This window comes from Geotrypetes seraphini, chromosome 1 (assembly GCF_902459505.1).
Source record: "Geotrypetes seraphini chromosome 1, aGeoSer1.1, whole genome shotgun sequence".
Lineage (NCBI taxonomy): Eukaryota > Metazoa > Chordata > Amphibia > Gymnophiona > Dermophiidae > Geotrypetes > Geotrypetes seraphini.
The window spans coordinates 269377516-269399274 of record NC_047084.1 but is presented as its reverse complement, the minus strand read 5'-3'; the positions used below and the strand labels follow the sequence as shown (position 1 = coordinate 269399274).

At 44.9% G+C, this 21759-nt stretch overlaps 1 protein-coding gene across 5 annotated transcripts in view; it reads right to left on the bottom strand.

Moving 5' to 3' along the window:
• FAM53A (family with sequence similarity 53 member A) overlaps nucleotides 1-21759 on the bottom strand; it is a 195883-nt gene that overhangs the window by 123847 nt on the left and 50277 nt on the right. For all 5 annotated transcript variants that reach the window (XM_033951121.1, XM_033951151.1, XM_033951143.1 and 2 more), the window contains one exon: nucleotides 13207-13261. In XM_033951121.1, coding sequence (XP_033807012.1) covers nucleotides 13207-13261 — 55 coding nt within the window. The remainder of the gene's footprint in view (nucleotides 1-13206; nucleotides 13262-21759) is intronic.

Here is a 21759-nt window from a genome sequence, read left to right as displayed (position 1 = left end):
GCCCAGGGTCACAAGAATCAGCGTAGGTTTGAACCCACAACCTCAGGGTGATGAGGCTGTAGCTTTAATCACTGCGCCACACTCTCCCCTTATTCTCCCCATGCTTGCGAGCCATGAAGAAAGAATCCATTCCAGGTTTTCAATTTTTCCTCCTTCTCAAGATGTACCAAATCATGATAGCCCTATATAGAAAAACATAAAAAGGAGGAGCACAGGGAGTCTCCCTGACTAGAAATCTGTTCTGCTCTGAAAGTATAACAAACATATTAAACATTAAAACTGAACAATCGAAACATTAAAATAATCATACCAATCAGAAACATTTGTAGAGCTCAAACATTCCTCCAGTGTTATAGCAAAGATAATTATTCTTCATACCCTTAAGGTCTGACCGACATCAAAATCTCAGTTTTGATTAGAACTTCCTGATTGAGACAATTGACAAGTAGAAAAATACTGAAAAGATGGGGTTCCAGAATGACACACCTATCTACTAGAAAAGATAGTAGCAAGGTAAGAGCCTAATCTCTTTTTCTAGTGCAATAGGTGTGTCATTCTGGACAGTAGGGATGTACAAAATCAGTACCAATAATCTAAGGCAGGACCTCTGCACCTGTTCTTAACACTGAGAACCCAAAGATGGTGTCCTCCCATGCTGCCACATCTGCTCTGTAGAACTTGGAGAATGTATGCATGGTAGACCAGGTCATACCCTACAAAATTTCCTCAGGCAAAATTGTCCAAGCTTCTGCCCACAAAGAAGCCACGCTTCTTGTGAAATGTGCTTTCAAGGAGACGAGCAATTGCTTGCAACAGACAATATATGCTGACGAGATGGTCAAACTTATCCATCTTTAAATGGTAACCTTAGATACCAGTCTACAGCGTCAAACCTAACTGGTGAGCACAAATAGATGGTCCAATAGTCGGAACTCATTAGTGACCTCTAGATAACACAGGAGGACTCTAATGTCCAGCTTTCCCAGATTTCAGTCCTTTTTCTTTGACCCTGTGGTCTGAAATGCTGGCCATCTTACCTTTTGATTGATATGAAATGCTGAAATGACCTTCAGCAAAAAGGATGGGACCATACACAAGGAAACTTCCACCTCAGTGATGTTGAGGAAGGGCTCCCTGCATGACAGGGCCTGCAGCAATGAGACTCATCTCACTGGCCTAATGGCCACGAGGAAAACAGTCTTGATAGTAAGATCCAACAAGGACGCCTCTTGAATAGGCTCATAAGACTGACTGAGGCCATGCAAAACCACATTAAGGTTCCATGATGGAAACAGTTGGTGGTCTGAGCCTTAGTGCCCCCATTAGGAATCTGGCTACGTCTGGATGAGAAGCAGGGGCGCTTTGTGTCCATGTGCTCTGAAGCAAGAGAAGCCTGCCACTTGGACCCTGAGGAATGCCACTGCAAGACTTTTGTTGAGACCTGCTTGGAGGAAAGCTTGCGCCACCACGACCATAGCACTAAATAGCTCCACTTTTTCTTTCATGCACCAGTGTTGAAACATCTCCCATGCTTTAGTATAGACAGAGATGGTCAAAGGCTTCTTGGCTCTGAGGAGAGCAGCAATGACTACCTCCGAGTATCCTTAGCGCTCTAATGCCGCACACTCAAAAGCCATGCCATAAGACCAAAGCGATCCAGATCTTCTATGATCACTGGGCCCTGAAGTAGAAGATCGGGCTGTACCTGCAGTTTGAGACTCTGGTCCCTCTAAAGACACACTAGTTCCATGTATGAGAACCACTATCCCTGGGTGGTTTGCTATTCTGTGAAGTATTCACCATATCATGGGCCATGGAGGACACACATATAAGAGATCATTCTTTGGCCTTGGCTGAACTAGGGTGTCTAGACCCTCGCTTCTGGGTTAGGATCTTTGACTGAAGAATTGGTCCACCTTCTTGTTCCTCACTGTAGCCATAAGATTGAAAGTTGGCCGACCCCATCGAAAAACAATGGACCGAAATGCTGCTGCAGATAAGGCCCATTCTCACAGGTATGAGGTCTGCCTGCTGAGGTAATCGGCCTGGCCATTGTCCATTCCCACTACATGCACCGTGGGGATCGCCTGTAGGTGTAGCTCTGCTCACCAGAAGAATAAGTGGGCTTCAAAGCTCAGCTGCACAGCATTGGTGCCTCCTTGGTGAACAACATACACAACTGCTGTAGAAGCATCCAAGAAGACTTGGACCGCCTATCTTTCCAGACTCTCCAGCTTTTGTAATGCCAATCGAATGGTCCGAAGCTCCAATCTGTTGATGGACCATTTTCTCTGGGAGGCTAGCCACTGTCCCTGAACTGGGCATCCATTATAATGGCCACCCCAGCCAAATAGGCTGGAATCCGTTGTGAGAATCACCCATAAAGTTATTGAGGGGCATGCCCTGTAATAATGACTGTGGACAGAGACACCGACTGATACTGCAGCAGGATTTTAGAGTCCATGGGAGAGTCATTTGAAGGAAGTTCATTTGTGGGGGGACCACCGAGACAGTAGCATGTTTTGGATGCATGCGAGTCTTCTCCCAAGGGACCAAATCTATAGTGGCTGCCATGGAGCCTAGTACTTGGAGATAGCACCACAAAGAGAGAGCTGGCCAGCATGTCTGTTATCTGAGTGAAAAGCTTCTGTCTGCATGCCTCTGAAAGACAGATCCAGCCTTCTGCTGTGTTGAATATTACTCCCAGGTACTGGGAAGGAACCAGTTGGTTCTTTCAAAAATTCATTATCCAGCCCAGGCTCTGCAAGACCTGGACCACTTGAGCCACTGCTTATTCCCCTTCCGATAACAATGGTGCTGTGAGCAGCTAGTTGTCCAGATATGAACACACTTGCAATCCTGCCCTGCGGAAATACACTGCTATCACCACCATCACCTTGGTGAACATGCAGGGTGCTATTGTCAATCTAAAGAGATGTGCCAAGAACTGATGTCTCTCCAGCACATGAAACCTCAGGAATCTTCTGAGTTCAAGAAATATGGGAATGGGCAGGCAGGCTTCTGTCAAGTCTAGGGTACCAAGAAATTCCCTTGGAGCTACCACTGCGATGACCAACTACACAATTTCCATGCAAAAGCGTGAAACTTTCAGGATCTCGATGATCTGTGTAAGATCCAGATTGAGCCTCTAGTCCTCTGAGCCTTTCTTGGGCATTATGAAATATATGGAGCCCCATTCTTCTGGTGGCACTGGCTCTAGGGATTGAATTTCTAAAAGTCTCTGTACTGTTGCCAAGACTCTGCATGACTTTTCTGGTCACTCCACCAGGGAGTTCACAAATCAGAGAGTCTGTTAAAGGATGGGTGAATTTGAACTTGCACCCTCCCCCAATGGTCTCCAGCACCCAGCAGTCTGATGAGATCTCCGCCCAGATCCCCGCATACACAGAGAGCCTTCCTCCTATCCTCAGGGGGAAGGATTTGGCCCTGGCTTCATTGTGCCTTCTTAAAAGCTGCTTTGGGACTAGAACCAGAGGCTTGGGTCCTGTGAATCTCTGTCTTAATCCTTGACAGCATCTCCAAGATGAGGCTCTTCCTGAGTACTGTTGAAAGTGCCTAGAATTATGAAAATTAGACAGCCCAGAATCTCTGCTGTCAGGCAGAGATTTTAGCTGGCAATCTGCCACACTGGCCATCAGATCATCCAGACCCTTTACGAACAACATCTGTCCTTTGAAAGGGAATCTGCTGAGAGTAATCTGCTGACTGAAATGGAATAAGTCGAGACTTTACTCATGATTCTGATGTCAAAGCATCAGCTACATAATCTACCCCTGCTAGCGTAAACTAGGGCTAATATAAAGAAAAAATGACAACATATAGCATGGATTAATGAGAGAAAGCCATCATGGATTTAGTGAAGGGAAATCTTGCCTCACCAATCTACTGCATTTCTTTGAAGGAGTGAATGAACATGTGGAGAAAGTGAGCTGGTTGATATTATATATTTGGATTTTCAAAAAGCATTTGACAAAAATACCTCATGAAAGACTTCTTTGGAAACTAGAAAGTCATGGGATAGGAGGTAATGTCCTATTTATGGATTAAGAACTGGTTGAAAGACAGAAAGCAGAGAGTAGGTTTAAATGGTCAATATTATCAATGGAGAAGGGTAAAAAGTAGGGTTCCCCAAGGGTCTGTGTTGGGACCATTGCCTTTTAGCATATTTATCAATGATCCAGAGATGGAAATAATTAGTGAGATAATTAAATTTGCTGATAACACAACATTGTTAAATCACAAGAGGATTGCGAAAAATTGCAAGAGGACCTTGTGAGACTGGACGTCAAAATGGCAGATGACATTTAATGCAAGTGCAAAGTGATGCATGTGGGAAAGAGGAATCCAAACTGTAGCTACATGATGCTGGGTCTTATGTTAGGAGTCACTGCCCAGGAAAAGGATCAGGTGTCATTGTTGAGGATACGTTGAAACTCTCAGCTCAATATGCAGCAGCGGCTAAGAAAGAAAATAAAATGTTAAGAAATATCGGGAAAGTAATGGAAAACAAAGATGAAAATGTTATAATGCCCTTGTATCACTTTATGGTACGACTGCATCTCAAATACTGTGTGCAGTTCTGGTCGCTGTATCACAAAAAAGATATAGCAGAATTAGAAATGATGGAGAGAAGGGCAACAAAAATGATAAAAGGGATCAGACAACTTCCCTATAAGGAAAGGCAAAAGTGGCTAGGGCTCTTCAGCTTGGAGAAGAGACGGCTCAGGGGTGATGTGATAAGTCTATAAAATAACGAGTGGTGTGAAAAGGGTAGATGTGAATCGTTTGTTCACTCTTTCCCAAATAGAACTAGGGGGCATGCGATGGAGCTACAAAATAGTAGATTTAAAACAAACCGGAGAAGATCTTCCTTCACAAAACATGTAATTAAACTTTGGAATCTAACACTGAAAGTTGAACAGGATAACTCATCTCAATCAGGGGTATATTTCAAGGCTGACAGGAGACAACTGTCTACATTTATTGAGACTTTGATTTAGTCAATATTTGGAGACTTCATCATCCATTCAACAAACACTATACACATTACTCAAAATACATCTAATATAATAAAATGGTAGGACGCGCATGCGCACTAAAAAATCGTGTTCCCTGATCTGTCGCGGAAACACGATTGCGCATGCGCTGGTTTTACATCACCGAACTCTGTTCCTCCTCCACCATGCCATGCCAGCCATGTCCGCCGCCGGCCTCGAGCTCCTGGGGCCGGCGGCGCGAGCCGCCCGCCCGCTGCTGAGGCCCCGCCTCCCGCTTCCGCCCTACATGCCATGTCCGCCGCCGGCCTTGAGCTCCTGGGGGCCGTCGGCACGAGCCGCCCGCCCGCTGCTGAGGCCCCGCCTCCCGCTTCCGCCCTACATGCCAGCCATGTCCGCCGCCGGCCTTGAGCTCCCAGGGGCCGGCGGCGTGAGCCGCCCGACCGCTGCTGAGGCCCCGCCTACCGCTTCCGCCCTACATGCCGACGCCAGACACCGCCCGGCCGGTGCTGAGGTCCCGCCTCCCGCTTCCGCCCTACACGGCGACGCCAGACCCGGCACCACAAAACGGCCCTCACATCCGCGAACAGGGTTGCCATGGAAACAGAGGGGATCAGGAGCTAAAAAAAACAAACAAACAACAGTGCACAAGGACAAACAAACAAACAAACAGAGGGGATCAGGAGATTTAAAAAAAATCAAACAAACAACAGTGCACAAGGACAGAGACACACAGACACTCACAGAAGGACAGGGGGCTAAAGAGACAGATTGAAAAAAATAACAAAACACTAAGGAGAAAGAGAGACACAGGTAAGGAGTGCTGCTGGGCAGGGGGAGCAGGGAAGAGGGTCAGGGGGAGAAAAGAAGGAGTGCTGCTGGACAGGCAGAGCAGGGAAGAGGAACAGGGGAGCAGGGAAGAGGAGCAGGTAAGAAGTGCTGCTGGACAGGGGGAGCAGGGAAGAGGGTCAGGGGGAGAAAAGAAGGAGTGCTGCTGGACAGGCAGAGCAGGGAAGAGGAACAGGGGAGCAGGGATGAGGAACAGGGGAGCAGGTAAGAAGTGCTGCTGGACAGGGGGAGCAGGGAAGAATGACTGCGGAGCAGGGAAGAAGTGCTGCTGGACAGGGGGAGCAGGTAAGGAGTGCTGCTGGACAGGCAGAGCAGGGAAGAGGAACAGGGGAGCAGGGAAGAAGTGCTGCTGGACAGGGGGAGCAGGTAAGGAGTGCTGCTGGACAGGGGGAGGTAAAAGGAAGAGAGAAGACCTACTGCTGGACAGGTGGAACAGGCAAGGGGTGATAGTTGACAGCCGAGGAAAGAGAGACACAGAAAGCGGCCAAGAGGAGAGAGAGAAAAAGAAATAAAGACACACACATCTATTCTAGCACCCGTTAATGTAACGGGCATAAAGACTAGTGATTCATATTCTAGAATAGATAGGCTTCTGGGAAAGATTTGCTCTCAGTCATCAAGGCTTCCCATTGAAGCCCAGATTTGGTCTGATCATGCATCAATTAATTTCACAATGCAAATCATGGATTCTGGTCAGCGGTATTGGGTTTTAAATGATAGCCTTCTGTTGTATCCCAATCGTAAGCACCAAATTGAAAGCTGAAAGAATATTTTAAATTTAATATGATGTAGGTGTCGTCCCCAGTTTCTTTTTGGGAGAGCCTCAAAGCAGTGCTAAGGAGGAAAACTATAGCCCTAAGAGCTCATGTTTATAAATTTCAGTTATTACACAAATTAAACTGCTACATTTGGAGCTCCAATCCCTACATTTAGCAGATATAAGTATTAAGTTGCAACGGCTTAGGCAAGAATATTTTGAAATGCAAATGAGGCAAAGAAGCTACTGGCTCATCAGTTATATAAACAGCAATTTTGTGAATTCATAACAAAGATTGTTGGCAGTGAAGGTGTTTTTGTACATCATCTGATCAGATTCAGAAAGCTTTTATTCAATATTATCATACTTTATATACTCCAGAACAAGGGGTTCCAATCTATGCTATTCAAGATTTTTTTAGACCGAGTAGAGCTCACGAGTTTAACAAACGCTGAGGAAGAACAACTCTCCCTGCCTATTCTGGAAGACAAGATTATGTGGGCAATTAAAGATATGCTAAATGACAAATTTCCCAGGATAGATGGCTACCTCTGCCAAATTATATAAGATTTTTAAGCAACATTTGGCTAAACCTTTGGCAAAGTTTCTTAATAGTTTTGAGGATGGAATGGTAATGCCACACTCTTGGAGATTAGCGGGAGTTAAGTGTTGTTAAAACCAGGGAAGGACCCAACTACTTGTGGCTCTTATTGCCCCATCTCACGTTTAGACATTGATTATAAAATCTTTACGAAAATTATGGCAAACAGATTGCAGCAATATATGCCACAGCTGGTTAGGGATAACCAATCTGAATTTGTGAGGAGGTGGCAATAACTTTTGAAAATATTCATTGAGTTTGACACCTAAACTGGCAAGCAAAAGGAAATGGAGATTCAGCCTTGATCCTAAGTACTGATGTTGAAAAAGCCTTCAACAGGGTCTTTTGGCCCTATCTGTTCCAGTTTTTAAGGAAAATGGGTTTCTCAGGTAAATTTATGGCATGGATTCAGACCATGGCCCAGGGCCATGGACATAGAGCAAGGACATTGTAAAAAAGGGATCGGGACTGAGAGGGAACTTTTGGAAAAAGAACCTAAGGACGCAATGCAGGGGACCCGGGCCAAAGATATTGAGCAAGGACACTGTAAAAGAGGGCTCAGGTCTGAGTGGGAACTTTTTGAAAAAGGACCTAAGGGAGAATTGCAGGGGTCTTGTGCACAAATAAAACTGGCAAGCAGCACTAATAGAGAACAACGGAATCCAGAGGGACAACCAAAAACAGGGGAACAGGCTGATGACGAAACAGACACACCACAGGAGGAGGATGATCGAGACGAGGCTTGGGGTCTGGCAACTCACGAGGGGGCCAGGAGCGCCAAACCACGAGGAAAAACAGCAAGAAAGGCGAACAAACGGGACTTACTTTGCCTATACACTAATGCTAGGAGCCTAAGGGCTAAAATGGGAGAGCTGGAAATCCTAGCCAGCAAAAAGGGCCTAGACATAATTGGAGTCACAGAAACGTGGTGGACAAATAACAATGAATGGGATGTGGCATTACCAAGATTCAAACTCTACAGGAGAGACAGGTCACACAAAAAGGGTGGAGGAATAGCACTATATATAAAAGATTCCATACCTTCAACCAGGATGGAAACAACAGTAAGGGCGGACGACTTGGAATCACTATGGGTTAAGCTACCAGGAGGAACTGGAGCAGACATAAAATTGGGTCTTTACTATCGCCCACCTGGACAAACGGAAGAAATCGACCAGGATCTGGAGGCTGAACTGAGGCAGGTATGCAACAGTGGAAGGGTGGTGGTGATGGGGGACTTCAACTACCCGGGAATAGACTGGAGTATCGGGCACTCAAACTGCATGAGGGAAACCAAATTCCTGGAGGTCACGAGGGACTGTTTTATGGAACAGCTGGTCACGGAACCAACACGGGGTGATGCCACTCTTGACCTAATCCTCAACGGACTAGGGGGACCCGCTAAGGAGGTGGCGGTGCTAGCCCCACTAGGAAACAGCGATCACAACACGATCCAGTACAGGCTAGAAATTGGACCATCAAAGGTGAAAAGAACTACGACGACGGCACTCAACTTCAAGAAAGGGAACTATGACACCATGAGGAAAATGGTGGGACAGAAACTCAAAAACAACGCAAAGAAGATGGAGTCCGTAGTAAAAGCCTGGACCCTACTCAAGGGCACAGTGCACGGAGCACAGAACCTGTGCGTTCCCAGGTTCAGGAAAGGGTGCAAAAAAAATATAACAAAAAACCCAGTGTGGATAACAAATGCAGTGAAAAAGGCGATAAGTGATAAGAAAGCATCATTCAAAAAATGGAAAAAAGACAAAACAGAGGACAACCAAAAGGAGCATAAAATACACCAAAAGGAGTGTCACCGAGTGGTTAGAAAAGCAAAAAGAGAATATGAAGAGAGACTGGCGGGGGAAGCAACAAACTTCAAATCTTTTTTCAGGTACGTTAAGGGGAAGCAACCAGCGAGGGAGGAAGTGGGACCCTTGGATGATGGGGACAGAAAGGGAGTGGTAAAAGAGGAAAAAGAGATAGCCGACAGGTTAAATGAGTTCTTTACGTCAGTTTTCACGAGGGAGGACACAACCAACATTCCGGAACCCGAGGAGATCGTAAAAGGAGATAAGGATGAAAATCTGGTCAAACTAGAGGTGAGCAAGGAGGATGTCCTCAGGCAGATAGACAGGCTAAGGAGCGACAAATCACCAGGGCCGGACGGCATTCACCCAAGGGTACTCAAGGAACTAAGAAATGAAATAGCTGAGACACTTCGACAAATATGCAACCTATCCTTACAAACTGGTGAGATTCCGGAGGACTGGAAAATAGCAAATGTCACGCCCATCTTCAAAAAAGGCTCAAGGGGAGACCCAGGAAACTACAGGCCGGTGAGCTTGACCTCGGTCCCGGGTAAGATGATGGAAGCGCTGATTAAAGACAGCATCTGGGAACACATCGAAAAAAATGGGCAGCTAAAGTCGAGCCAGCATGGCTTCTGCAAGGGCAGGTCATGCCTCACGAACTTATTATACTTCTTTGAGGGGGTAACAAGCCAGGTGGATAAAGGGGAATCCATAGACATCATTTACCTTGACTTCCAAAAAGCCTTCGACAAGGTACCACATGAAAGACTGCTAAGGAAGCTATGGAACCACGGGGTGCAAGGGGAGGTCCACCGATGGATCAAAAACTGGCTGGCGGACAGGAAACAGAGGGTTGGAGTAAAGGGCCATTACTCAGACTGGTAATGGGTCACGAGCGGAGTTCCGCAGGGGTCGATACTGGGACCGCTCCTGTTCAATATATTCATTAACGACCTGGAGGCAGGAACAAAATGTGAGGTTATCAAATTTGCGGATGACACCAAGCAATATAGCAGGGTAAATAACATGGAGGACTGCGAAGATCTCCAAAAGGATCTGACAACACTAGAACAATGGGCCAAAAAGTGGCAAATGAGCTTCAACATAGGGAAATGCAAGGTCATGCATATAGGGAAAAAGAACCCGATGTTCACTTACAAAATGGGGGGATCACCGCTAGGGGTGAGCAACCTTGAAAGGGACCTGGGAGTATTGGTGGACACAACATTAAAGGCGTCGGAGCAGTGCGCCTCAGCCTCAAGGAAAGCAAACAAAATGTTGGATATCATTAAAAAGGGTATCACGACCAGGACGAAGGAAGTCATCCTGCTACTGTATCGCGCAATGGTGCGACCGCACCTGGAGTACTGTGTTCAGTACTGGTCACCGTACCTCAAGAAAGACATGGCAGTACTTGAGAAAGTCCAGAGAAGAGCAACTAAACTAATAAAGGGCATGGAGGATCTCTCATATACTGACAGACTGAAAAAGCTGGGGCTCTTCTCCCTGGAAAAGCGGAGACTTAGAGGAGACATGATAGAAACCTTCAAAATCATGAAAGGTATAGAAAAAATAGACAGGGACAGATTTTTCAAATTAAGGGGGACCACAAGTACAAGGGGGCACTCAGAGAAATTGAAAGGGGAGAGGTTTAGAACAAACGCCAGGAAGTTCTTCTTCACACAGAGGGTGGTGGATACATGGAATGCGCTGCCGGAGGATGTGATAAGCAGGAGCACGCTACAGGGCTTCAAAGAAGCCTTGGATAGGTACTTGGAGGACAAAGGGATAGAAGGGTATAGATAAAAATAGAGGTAGATTATAGGGATAGATTTAAATGGTAAGCTATAAAATTAGTCAGGGACCACTGCTCAGGCAGGCGGGTGCGGACCGCTGGGCGAGATGGACCTATGGTCTGCCTCAGCGGAGGCAACTCTTATGTTCTTATCTGCTGGCATGCATTAAAATTAATGGTAACTATTCAGAAAGCTTTCAACTAGGTCGAGGTACGCTACAAGGCTGTGCCCTCTCATCGGTGTTATTTGCACTGGTGAAAGAGTCTGTAGCTCAGATAGTTGTTGTTAGGTGCCATCGACTCATGCTCGAGTCCTAGTGACTAGCTCAGATGGTATGCCATGATAATACAGTTAGAGGTATCACTTGTGGGCATTTAGAGAAAAGATTTCTATTCTAGATAATGTCCTGTTTCCTTTGGCAAGCCTGTACACGTCCCTACCTCAAAGCTTATAGCCAGGTCTCACAGTTTAAGATAAATATGAAAAAATTCTGAGATTTTAGATATCTCACTGACTGAAAAGAAGCATGAGACTATACACAATTCCTTTACATATAAATGTGTGGGGTTAATCTAACTAGGGGCCTGTTTTACAAAGCCCTTTAAATCTCTATGGGCTTCGGGGGCCGTTACCGTAGCAGCCATCGCTAAACATATTCGTAAAAGAGGCCCTAGGACTTTAGACTTGTTATATGCAGCTAATTATACACAGATATTGAAACAGATATGGGCAGAACTAGAGCGATGGCAGAATTTCAACATTTCATGGTTAGGAAGGATGCATGTGGTTAAGATGATGGTGTTACCCATGTTATTATATCTGCTTGCAGTCTTGCCAGAACCACTATCAGCGGGGGTATTTTTTAGACGTATAGAAAAAGATTTCATTATATTTGGACAGATAAATCCCCAAGAGCGCAAGTAGAATGCTTTATCAACTACGTCAACAAGGAGGGATGGAGGCCCCTAATTTCAAACTTTATTATCAAGCACTGCAACTGTTTAGCTATCTGGAAATTGGACCGCCATAAAAGCTGGGTGCGCATGGAGTAATATGTTTTGGATATGTCACCATTATGGGTAATTCCTTAGAGTCCAGTCCAGGTTTTCCTGGACCCTGTGCCCACTCACACAAACAGCCTTTTCATTCTTGCAGGTATAATAGATTTTTTTATTATTATTATTAAGTACAGGCCTGAGCCTGTTACCTCACAGGGTCTGGTAAGGCAAAACCCTTTCTCAGCTCATGGATAAAGAGTTTTTCTTAAGGGAAATTCTTTAAAGCCTGAAGAAGCATATCCTTTGAACCTAGTCAAAGTCCAACCCTAGTTTTGACCAAAAGGCAGTAAATGATTTAAGATTAGCGAAGCTTCATATTTTGGTGCATGGGCTGGAGGTAACACCAAAAATATTCCCTAGAAGTAAGAAAAATATTTTCCACGGGAAATTCCAAAAGACTTCCTAGATGGGAAAGCATACTGCAGGTGGCAGAAAGACTGCTACAAAGCAATGATGTTTCTTGACATCTGAGGTTGCCACCTATTTTATTTACACGGCACATAGGTATCTTGCTGTACAAGAGGCTAGAAGCCTTTAATCTACCAGTTCTATGGCAATCTTGCCACATAAGTATCACATATTTAAGGGCACTAGAAGATTTGTCCAGATGGGAAAGAAATGCTTCCCATTTAACCAATACAAATTACAAAGCAAAGGTTTGCACTTCAACTCAGAGTATGCAAATACTGAGTCATTCAGACTATCTGCTGGGTTGAAAGGGTATAACATCTTAACAAATAGAGTCATGCTTCTGAATGGTGGCCTGGTAGGGCAGACACAACCTTGAAAGCAGATATAATGCATCCAAATCAGCCTATTCCTACAGGAAATCAGGGTACTCTCAGAATTAGGGGAACAGGAGCCAAGGCTCTCTTAGTGATAAAACTGAACATCATACCTAAAGTAGCACTCTGCATTTTATGGCTTTTTTCCCTCAGTGAGAATAAACTTTGCAAAAAAGGCCAAGAAGGTGAGCGATGTGCTACAAAAATAAAGGAGGCTCAAGATAAAGGCCATTCATAGAAGCTGCACTGTTCAACATGAGCACATCAGAAGTGACGAGTAACAAAAAAACATGAAATGGGAACTTTTATTATGCAATATCAGATGCTCACTAGAAGAACAAAAAAAAAAAAAACAACACATCCCAAACAAAACCCCCTACAAACTTCTAGAGGGTTTAATTGGCATAAAATGGAAGGCTCCAAAGCATACTGCATTCCTCTTCCCTCACCACCCCATTTGCAACGCACACATACCTTTGCCATTACTGACCACATCAGGAAAACGGCTAAGGTTTCGGCAAAACTTACCATTGATTTCGTAAGGGAACAAACTGCCACTTTTGTTCAGCTTCTCAGATGAGTGCTGAAATTAACCAAAGAAAAAAAAAAGTTTCAACACCATACAGTCATACATGGTGTGAAAGACTGCAAAGATTCAATGGTTTTAATACATAAAGATATATAATACATATTCAGTTCACCCCACATAAATAATAAAAGACCATGACTGGATATGTTCAGAGATGGTCTGTCTACAGTTAAAAATCCATTTGATGAACTGCAGCATTTCCTAAAATTAGCCCCCCTACTTAGCAAATATGCAAATACTTCAATCCCCCAAATACTATAGCATATTATACATGGTGGCATACAAAAATACTGTAGTTCTGTGAGAAAGTGTTTATTATATGCTACATACTTTTCAATGTTTTGAAACAAATTCCATCCATCCTCCATGTTAATCTTGGCATTAATGTTCCAAGAAAACAAGACACACCCAGCCAGTGCAATGATAAAATTCAGAACCATCCTGCCAAAATATTACTGTATACAATCATAGCATTATTTCTAAAACCTCTATGCATTTATTATAAAATATTTCAGCAAAAATAAATCAAATTACATATTTGCTTTTCAAATATGTTAGGATGTTATGCCATGACAAACAATCAGGTCTTCAAAAAGCAGAATGAGCAAGTTTCTTTACATAGGAAACAATATCTTCAAATAGGGCCATCTAATTCAGTTATCTATACAATACAATCGATCAGGTCTCCCTGCTGATGTCTGCAGCATGACAAAACTCGCTCATCGGACAGCCTGATACAGATTCCTTCGGGTTTTCATGTTTGAATGAGTAGGGGGAAAACACACCTTATTTTAATATTGTTCTTTATTTTGGAGTGCTTTTTTAACTTCTTTTTAGCCAAAAAGATAGCATTGTTCAGAAACTTCCTTTCCAGAGATACAAGTTCAGTTTAAGTAAACATCCTTGAGCAAAAGCCCATTTTCTTGATCAGTGACAAAAAGCTAAACAGCATGTGTTAAAACCTTGAACTTAAAGTTCACAGCTGACATTCTAAGTACAGAAAAAAAAAATCAATATTTTTACTAAAAACATGAACATAAGCATAGACTAGGTTAAGTCCTTGCTTCTCACAATTAATATAGGTTTTATACTGCTGGGATAAAAGAAAAGCATATAAGCCAAAATCTCAGGTCACCCCTATTTGGTACTTACTCTTAATCTAAATACTGGGTGACTATCTGACATGCTAATCAAAGTAATAATGAAAAGTTAATTACATACAATTTATTGTATCACCTTACTATTCTACTCCAAAGTTAAAAATGGAAAAGCTAATGCACCACAAGTTAATGTAAATTTATGCATTTTGGAAAAGCTTTTCAAAACTAAAAACATTTGAATGGAAACCAGCTAGTTTCCAACAATACGAAGCAGTTTTTTTTATTTAGAATCCAGTGTATAAGGCTGATTTCTACAGAACATCCAGGTCTGCAAAGAAAGAAGATAACCATTTCAGAATGCTAAGAACAATAGTTAAGAAATGTCTGTGAGCAAAATGTGACAAGAGCACCAACAGATTCTTCCAGAGTTGAAGTTCTTGGTATCCTCTGGGAATCTCTGCCCCCCCCACCCCCTCACCCTCCACCCCCTAAAAAAAAACTGCCAGTGATCATTTCTAGTGCAGAGAAAGTTAGTTTCAGCTTTTTCCTCGATGAAAGTACTGTATTTTTCAGTCCATGACCCACTTTTTCCACCCCCAAAAAGGGGGTGGAAAAGTGGGTGTGTCTTATGGACTGAATACAACCCCCCATCCCCTCGCTGCCACCTTGCACAATGCAGGAGCGCGACCTTTGTGCTTCCTGCCTGATTCTGCGCCGCTCTGTGATTGGCTGCAGTCAGTTCTAGTGATGAGAACCGCCACTTAAAAAAAGGTATCAGGGAGGCTGCAGGCTGCTTCTTTGGGCGGCTTCGGGCAGAAGGCTGTTTCGGGCTGCGGGCTTCCCAGCACCAGATGCATTGGTGTCAGGTCAAAAGCGCGCCGGGAGAAAGGCGCGCGCAGACAATTGAGCGCAGCGCGCCGCAGAAAATTACAGTTTTTACGGCTCCGAAGGGGGTGTGTGGTGGGGAACCCCCCCACTTTACTTAATAGAGATCGCGCCATGTTGTGGGGGTGTTGTGGGGGGTTGTAACCCCCCACATTTTACTGAAAACTTCACTTTTTCCCTGTTTTTAGGGAAAAAGTAAAGTTTACAGTAAAATGTGGAGGGTTACAACCCCCCAAATCCCCCACGCCGGCGCGATCTCTATTCAGTAAACTGGGGGGGCTCCCCAACAAAACCCCCCCGTCGGAGCCCCTAAAAACTGTAATTTTCTTCGGCGCGCGCCTTTGTCTTTCGTGGGATTGTCTATGAACCGATGCATCTATGAGCAGAAGAGGAAAAACCAAGAAAAAAAAATAATTTTGAACCCAAAATTTTTTTCTTGGTGTTTCCTCCTCTACAGGTGGGTGCGTCTTAGGGTCATGTGCGTCTTATGGACCAAAAAATACAGTACCCTTTAGATCAGGTGTGGGCAACCACGGACCTCGAAGGCCACAATTTTCAAGACTTCCATAATTTGCATAAAATGGAAGCAGTATATGCAAATCAATCCCTGTGGAATTCTTGAAAACCTGATTGGATTGTGACCCTCGAGAACTGTGGTTGCCCTTCTGTTCTTTAGATTAGAGAATGACAAGGGGAAAAAATTTGTCCCCATCCCCGCGACCACCGTCCCTGTGACCACTGTCCCCGCCCCATCCCTGCAACCATTGTCCCCGCCTCATCCCCGTCCCCATGACTATTGTCCCCGCAGCATTCATGCAAGCCTCAGTACTGCAATATTTAGCTTATTCCTTCCTTATAAATCAAAGTTCTGGCTGACGAACTAGAGAAAGATGTTCAGCTGGAAGGCCTTTGTTTATAAATTTTTATCAACACAACTAATATACTACTTCATCCTAAAGCAAAAATAAATAAATAAATAGAAATTTCTTTTGTTCTACCTTTGTTGTCTGGTTTCTGCTTTCCTCATCTTCTCATTCAATTCCTTCCATCCACTGTCTGCCTTCTCTCTGCGCCTTCCATTTGCTCTGTTACTGTGCCTCTCCCTTCACCCCCCGCCCCAATTGGTCTGGCACCCATCTTCTTCTCTCCACTTCCCCCATAATCTGGCATCTCCGTCTTCTTCCCCCCACTCTCTTCAGCTTCTGTTCCTCCCCACTCTCTCTTCCCTATTTCCCTTCAGCGTCTGTACCTCCCCACTCTGCTTTCCCCATTTCCCCAGCATCTATACCTCCCCACTCTGTCTTTCCCATTTTCCTTTAGTGTCTGTTCCTCCCCACTCTTTCTTCCCCATTTCCCTTCAGCGTCTGTTCCTCCCCACCCCCATTCAGCGTCTGGTCCTCCCCACCCTGACTTCCACATTTCCCTTCAGCGTCTGTTCCTCTCCACTCTTTCTTCCACATTTCCCTTCAGCATCTGTTCCTCTCCACTCTTTCTTCCACATTTCCCTTCAGCGTCTGTTCCTCTCCACTCTTTCTTCCACATTTCCCTTCAGCGTCTGTTCCTCCCCACCACCATTCAGCATCTGTTCCATTCCTTTCCACCATCACCCTTCCCTCTCGCCACCCCCTTTCAGCATCTGTTCCTTTCCACCGCCCTTCGGAACCCCATCCGCGGTCCGAGCATCTCCCTCCCATCTTTGTGGCGCTTTAGTGTAATTTGTGCAAGCCACTGGAGCCTGCATGACGTTGCGTGTGTCTGCGGGAGGAAGCTTCTCCTCTGATGCAACTTCCGCCCGCAGACGCACGCGACTTCAGACAGGCTCCAGCGGCTTGCACAAATTATACTAACATGCCACAAAGGTGGGAGGGAAATAGATACAGCCGGTAGGTAGGAAGGAGGGAGGGGGCCACCCGTGAATGGCGACCACAGCGCTCCCTCCCAGAACTGCAGAGACAAGGCCATTCACCGCTCCATGGGGCGGTGGGTAGCCTTGCCCCCATACCCACAGTGAGCACTTTTTTCCACCCACCATTTTGGCGGGATAGCCGCAGGTAACAGCCACCGTGTCATTCTCTACTTTAGATTAGTGGTTGCCAACCCTGTCCTGGGGGACCCCCAGCCAGTCGGTTTTTCAAGATATTCCTAATTAATATGCATGAGATAGATTTGCATACCTGTCACTTCCATTATATTCAAATCTCTCTCATGCATATTCATTAGGGATATCTTGAAAACCCTGTCCTGGCTGGAAGTCCCCCAGGATAGGGTTGGGAACCACTGCTTTAGATGCTACATTCTGGCCATCCAGATCCGAATTCACCATAGAGGCTACATTCTGGCCAGCCAGATCCGAATCCACCATAGAGGCTCACTTGCTATATGAAAATCCATTACAGCTTGAGTCTAGTCTAGTCATGGGGTAAAGACCCTCTTATTTCAGTTTAAAAATTAAAGCTTCTGTGGATGCCGGTTCCAACCTGTCTCTTTTACAATATTCAAATTAGAAATGGACAAACTACATTAGATCAATGTAAATTATATTAGCTGAAGAAAATTTTAAATCAGTAGGTTATCGTATCTTATGTAGACTGCACTTTTAAATCAAATTGTATTCTGCCCAAAGCAAGCATTCAAAAATTCACCTGAGTTTTTAGCACACAATCTAGTTTTTTTGGTTTGACTGGGGGCTGAAACTGAAGTTTGTGAGCCACAGAGAAACCACGTGTCCTCCTTTCATGTTCAAAAGGAGGACGTACTGGTCACTATAAAACTTTGTAGCATGCCAGTGATTCTCAAGGCAGACATTTTCTATTTTTGACAATACATCACTGGTAATCATAACAGTTCAAAATCATTTTTTCTCTGTGAAGTATGATTATTTTGAGCATGGGAACAGTTTGACTATTCAGCATACCAATCTAATTGAACTATGGGGTCCTTTTACAAAGATGCGGTAGCTGTTTAACACGTGGAATACCGTGTGTTAAACCACGTGTTAAACCGCCTGCCACGCTAGTACCTAACGCCTCCATTGACGAGGCGTTAGGATTTTAGGCTGCCGCAAGGTTAGCGCGTGATGAAATGTCCAATGCGCTAACCCCCGTAGCGCGCCTTGATAAAAGGAGCCCTATATCATTTTAACACAGGCAGCAGCTAGAATATTTCCATTAAAATGTATAAAAGGAGAGTATTTACAAACTTTGTAGACAAAACATTACAGCATTTCACTCCTTCGCACTTTTCCTATCCCTTATCAGAATACACAAAGCCACTTATAGGTTAAATAATATTTTCAAGGAGCATCTCCTTCACCTTTATGTTTTCTGATGCACAAAAATCAAACTTAACAAATTTTTTTAAAAAGTGAAACGTTTATTGAACAAAGCTAAAAAAAAACAAATAGATTTCTGGAGCTAACACTCCATTCCTTAGTTCAAAATAAAATAAGTGAATTCTAGTGGTAATCTGAAGGGGACACCCACCATAAGTACATAAGAACATAAGAATTGCCGCTGCTGGGTCAGACCAGTGGTCCATTGCGCCCAGCAGTCCGCGGCGGCCCCTAGGTCAAAGACCAGTGCTTTAAAATGAGTCCAGTCTCACCTGTGTACGTTCCAGTTTAGCAGGAACTTGTCCATCTTAGTCTTGAAACCCTGGAGGCTGTTTTCCCTTACAACAGACTCCAGAAGAGCGTTCCAGCTCTCCACCACTCTCTGGGTGAAGAAGAATGTCCTTACATTTGTACTGAATTTCAACTTTAGAGAGTGCCCTCTCGTTCTCCCTACCTTGGAGAGTGTCTACTAGGTCTATTCCCTTCAGTATTTTGAATGTTTTGATCATGTCTCCTCTCAGTCTCCTCTTTTCAAGGGAGAAGAGGCCCAGTTTCTCCAATCTCTCACTGTACGGCAACTCCTCCAGCCTCTGAACCATTTTAGTAGTTCTTCTCTGGACCATTTCGAGTAGTATCGTGTCTTTCTTTATGTACGGTGACCAGTGCTGAACGCAGTACTCCAGTTGAGGGCGCACCATGGCCTGGTATAGCAGCATGATAACCTTCTCCGATCTGTTCGTGATCCCCTTGTTTATCATTCCTAGCACTCTGTTCGCCCTTTTTGCCACGCAGCGCATTGTGCAGATGGCTTCATTGACTTGTCGATCAGGACTCCCAAGTCTCTTTCCTGGAAGGTCTCTTCAAGTACTGCCCTGGACATCCTGTATTCGTGCATGAGATTTTTGTTACTGACATGCATCACTTTGCACTTATCCACGTTGAACCTCATTTGCCATGTCGCTGCCCATTTCCCGAGCTTGATTATATCACTTTGTAGATCTTCGCAATCCCCGTGTGTCTTCACTACTCTGAATAACTTCGTATCTTCCGCAAACTTAACCACCTCACTTGTCGTACCAATGTCCAGATCATTTATAAAGATGTTGACGAGCACAGGTCCAAGCACCGAGCCCTGCGGCACCCCGCTGGTGACACTCTTCCAGTCCGAGTATTGTCCATTTACCCCCACTCTCTGTTTCCTATGCTCCAGCCAGCTTTTAATCCACGTGAGTATTTCACCCTCGATTCCATGGCTTGCAATTTTCTGAAGTAGTCGTTCATGTTGAACGCCTTCTGAAAATCCAAATATACAATGTCAACCGGGTCGCCCTTGTCTATCCGCCTGTTCACTCCCTCAAAGAAGTGCAGCAAGTTCGTCAGGCAACATCTGCCTTTGCTGAAACTGTGCTGGCTGGTCCTCATTAAACCATATGCGTCAAGGTGATCAATGATGCGGTCCTTTATCAGCGCCTCCACCATCTTTCCCAGTATCAAGGACAGACTCACCAGTCTGTAGTTTCCCGGATCTCCCCTTGAACCTTTTTTAAAAGTCAGCATAACATTCGCCACCTTCCAGACTTCCGGAATCTTTCCCAATTTGATCGGAAGATTGGCTATTAGTTGAAGCAGTTCAGCTATAGTCCCTTTCAATTCCTTGATGACCCTCAGATGGATGCCATCCGGTCCTGGGGATTTATCGCTCTTAAGCCTATCGATCTGCCTGCATACCTCTTCTAGACTGACCGTCAACCCTGTCAGTTTCCTGTCTTAGCTTCCAGCATATAGCCTGATGGGTTCCGGTATGCTGTGTATATCTTCTTCGGTAAATACACAAAAAATGTGCTCAGTTTGTCAGCAATGGCTTTGTCCTCCTTTAGCACTCCCTTTATTCCATGGTCATCCAACGGTCCCACCGCTTCCTTTGCGGGTCGTTTCCTTTAACATATCGAGAACGGCTTGAAGTTTTTCGCCTCCTTGGCTATTTTTTCCTCGTAGTCTCTTTTGGCCCCTTTTACCACCTTATGGCACCTGCATTGATGTTGTTTGTGCTTGTTCCAGTTTCCATCCGTCCTAGACCTTTTCCATTCCTTAAACAAAGTTTTCTTGTCTCTGATCGTTTCCTTCACCTCCACAGTGAGCCACGCTGGTTCTTTGTTCTTTTTCCTCTTGGATCCTTTGTTGATACGTGGTATATATAGATTTTGCGCCTCGGTGACTGTGTCCTTAAAAAGGGACCAAGCTTGCTCTAGTGTTTTTACAGTGCTTATCCTCTTCCCAATCTTCTTCCCTACCATGAGTCTCATCTCTTCATAATTCCCTTTTCGGAAGTTCCGTGCCGTGACCATCATTGTGCACCGATGTTTCTCCCCTGCATCCAGGTTGAAGCGGATCATGTTGTGATCGCTGCCTCCCAGCGTCCCTTCTACTTCTACATCTTGTGCCGGTCCTCACAGTCCATTTAGAATTAAGTCCAGAATTGCATTTCCTCTTGTATTTTCCTTTACAAGTTGTTCCATGAAGCAATTGCCTACAGCATCCAGGAACCAAGTGCAGCCGGAGGTGCCAAGGTTCCAGTCTATCCCCAGGTAGTTGAAGTTACCCATGATAACTGCGTTGCCTCCCTTGCAGTTGCGTTCAATCTCGTCCTTCATTTCTCCATCAATTTCTTTGGATTGCCCTGGGGGTCAGTAGTAGATGCCAATCTTCGTTTCCAGTCCATTTGTTCCTGGAATTTTGACCCATAGCCTCTCTAACTTGTCTGTCAGTTGTGGTGTAGTCTCTCCATTAGATTCAATTCCCTCTTTGACGTATATGGCAATGCCCCCACCTTTTTGAGCCACCTAGATTTCTTTCTTCTAGACCAGGGCTACTCAAATGGTGTGCCTCAGTCCACAGTTCGAACCGTGAAGTCTTGCTGTGTGGACCAGTGGGGTGCAGACCTGGGTCTAACATCACTGCAGCTCCCCTCTCCCCCATTGATGGTCCTTCACTGCTGCTTGCCTGTTTCATATGCTCCCGCTGTTCCCCTCACCTGCTCCCACCGGCTGAACTGCTTAGCTCTGCCCACCACTGCCTACAGAACTCCTCAAGAGGGCCTTCCCTGGCCAACACAACCACATCTGGCTCATGAGAGGAGACATTCCCAGCTAGCAACTCACGGAATGGGAGGCTGCTCC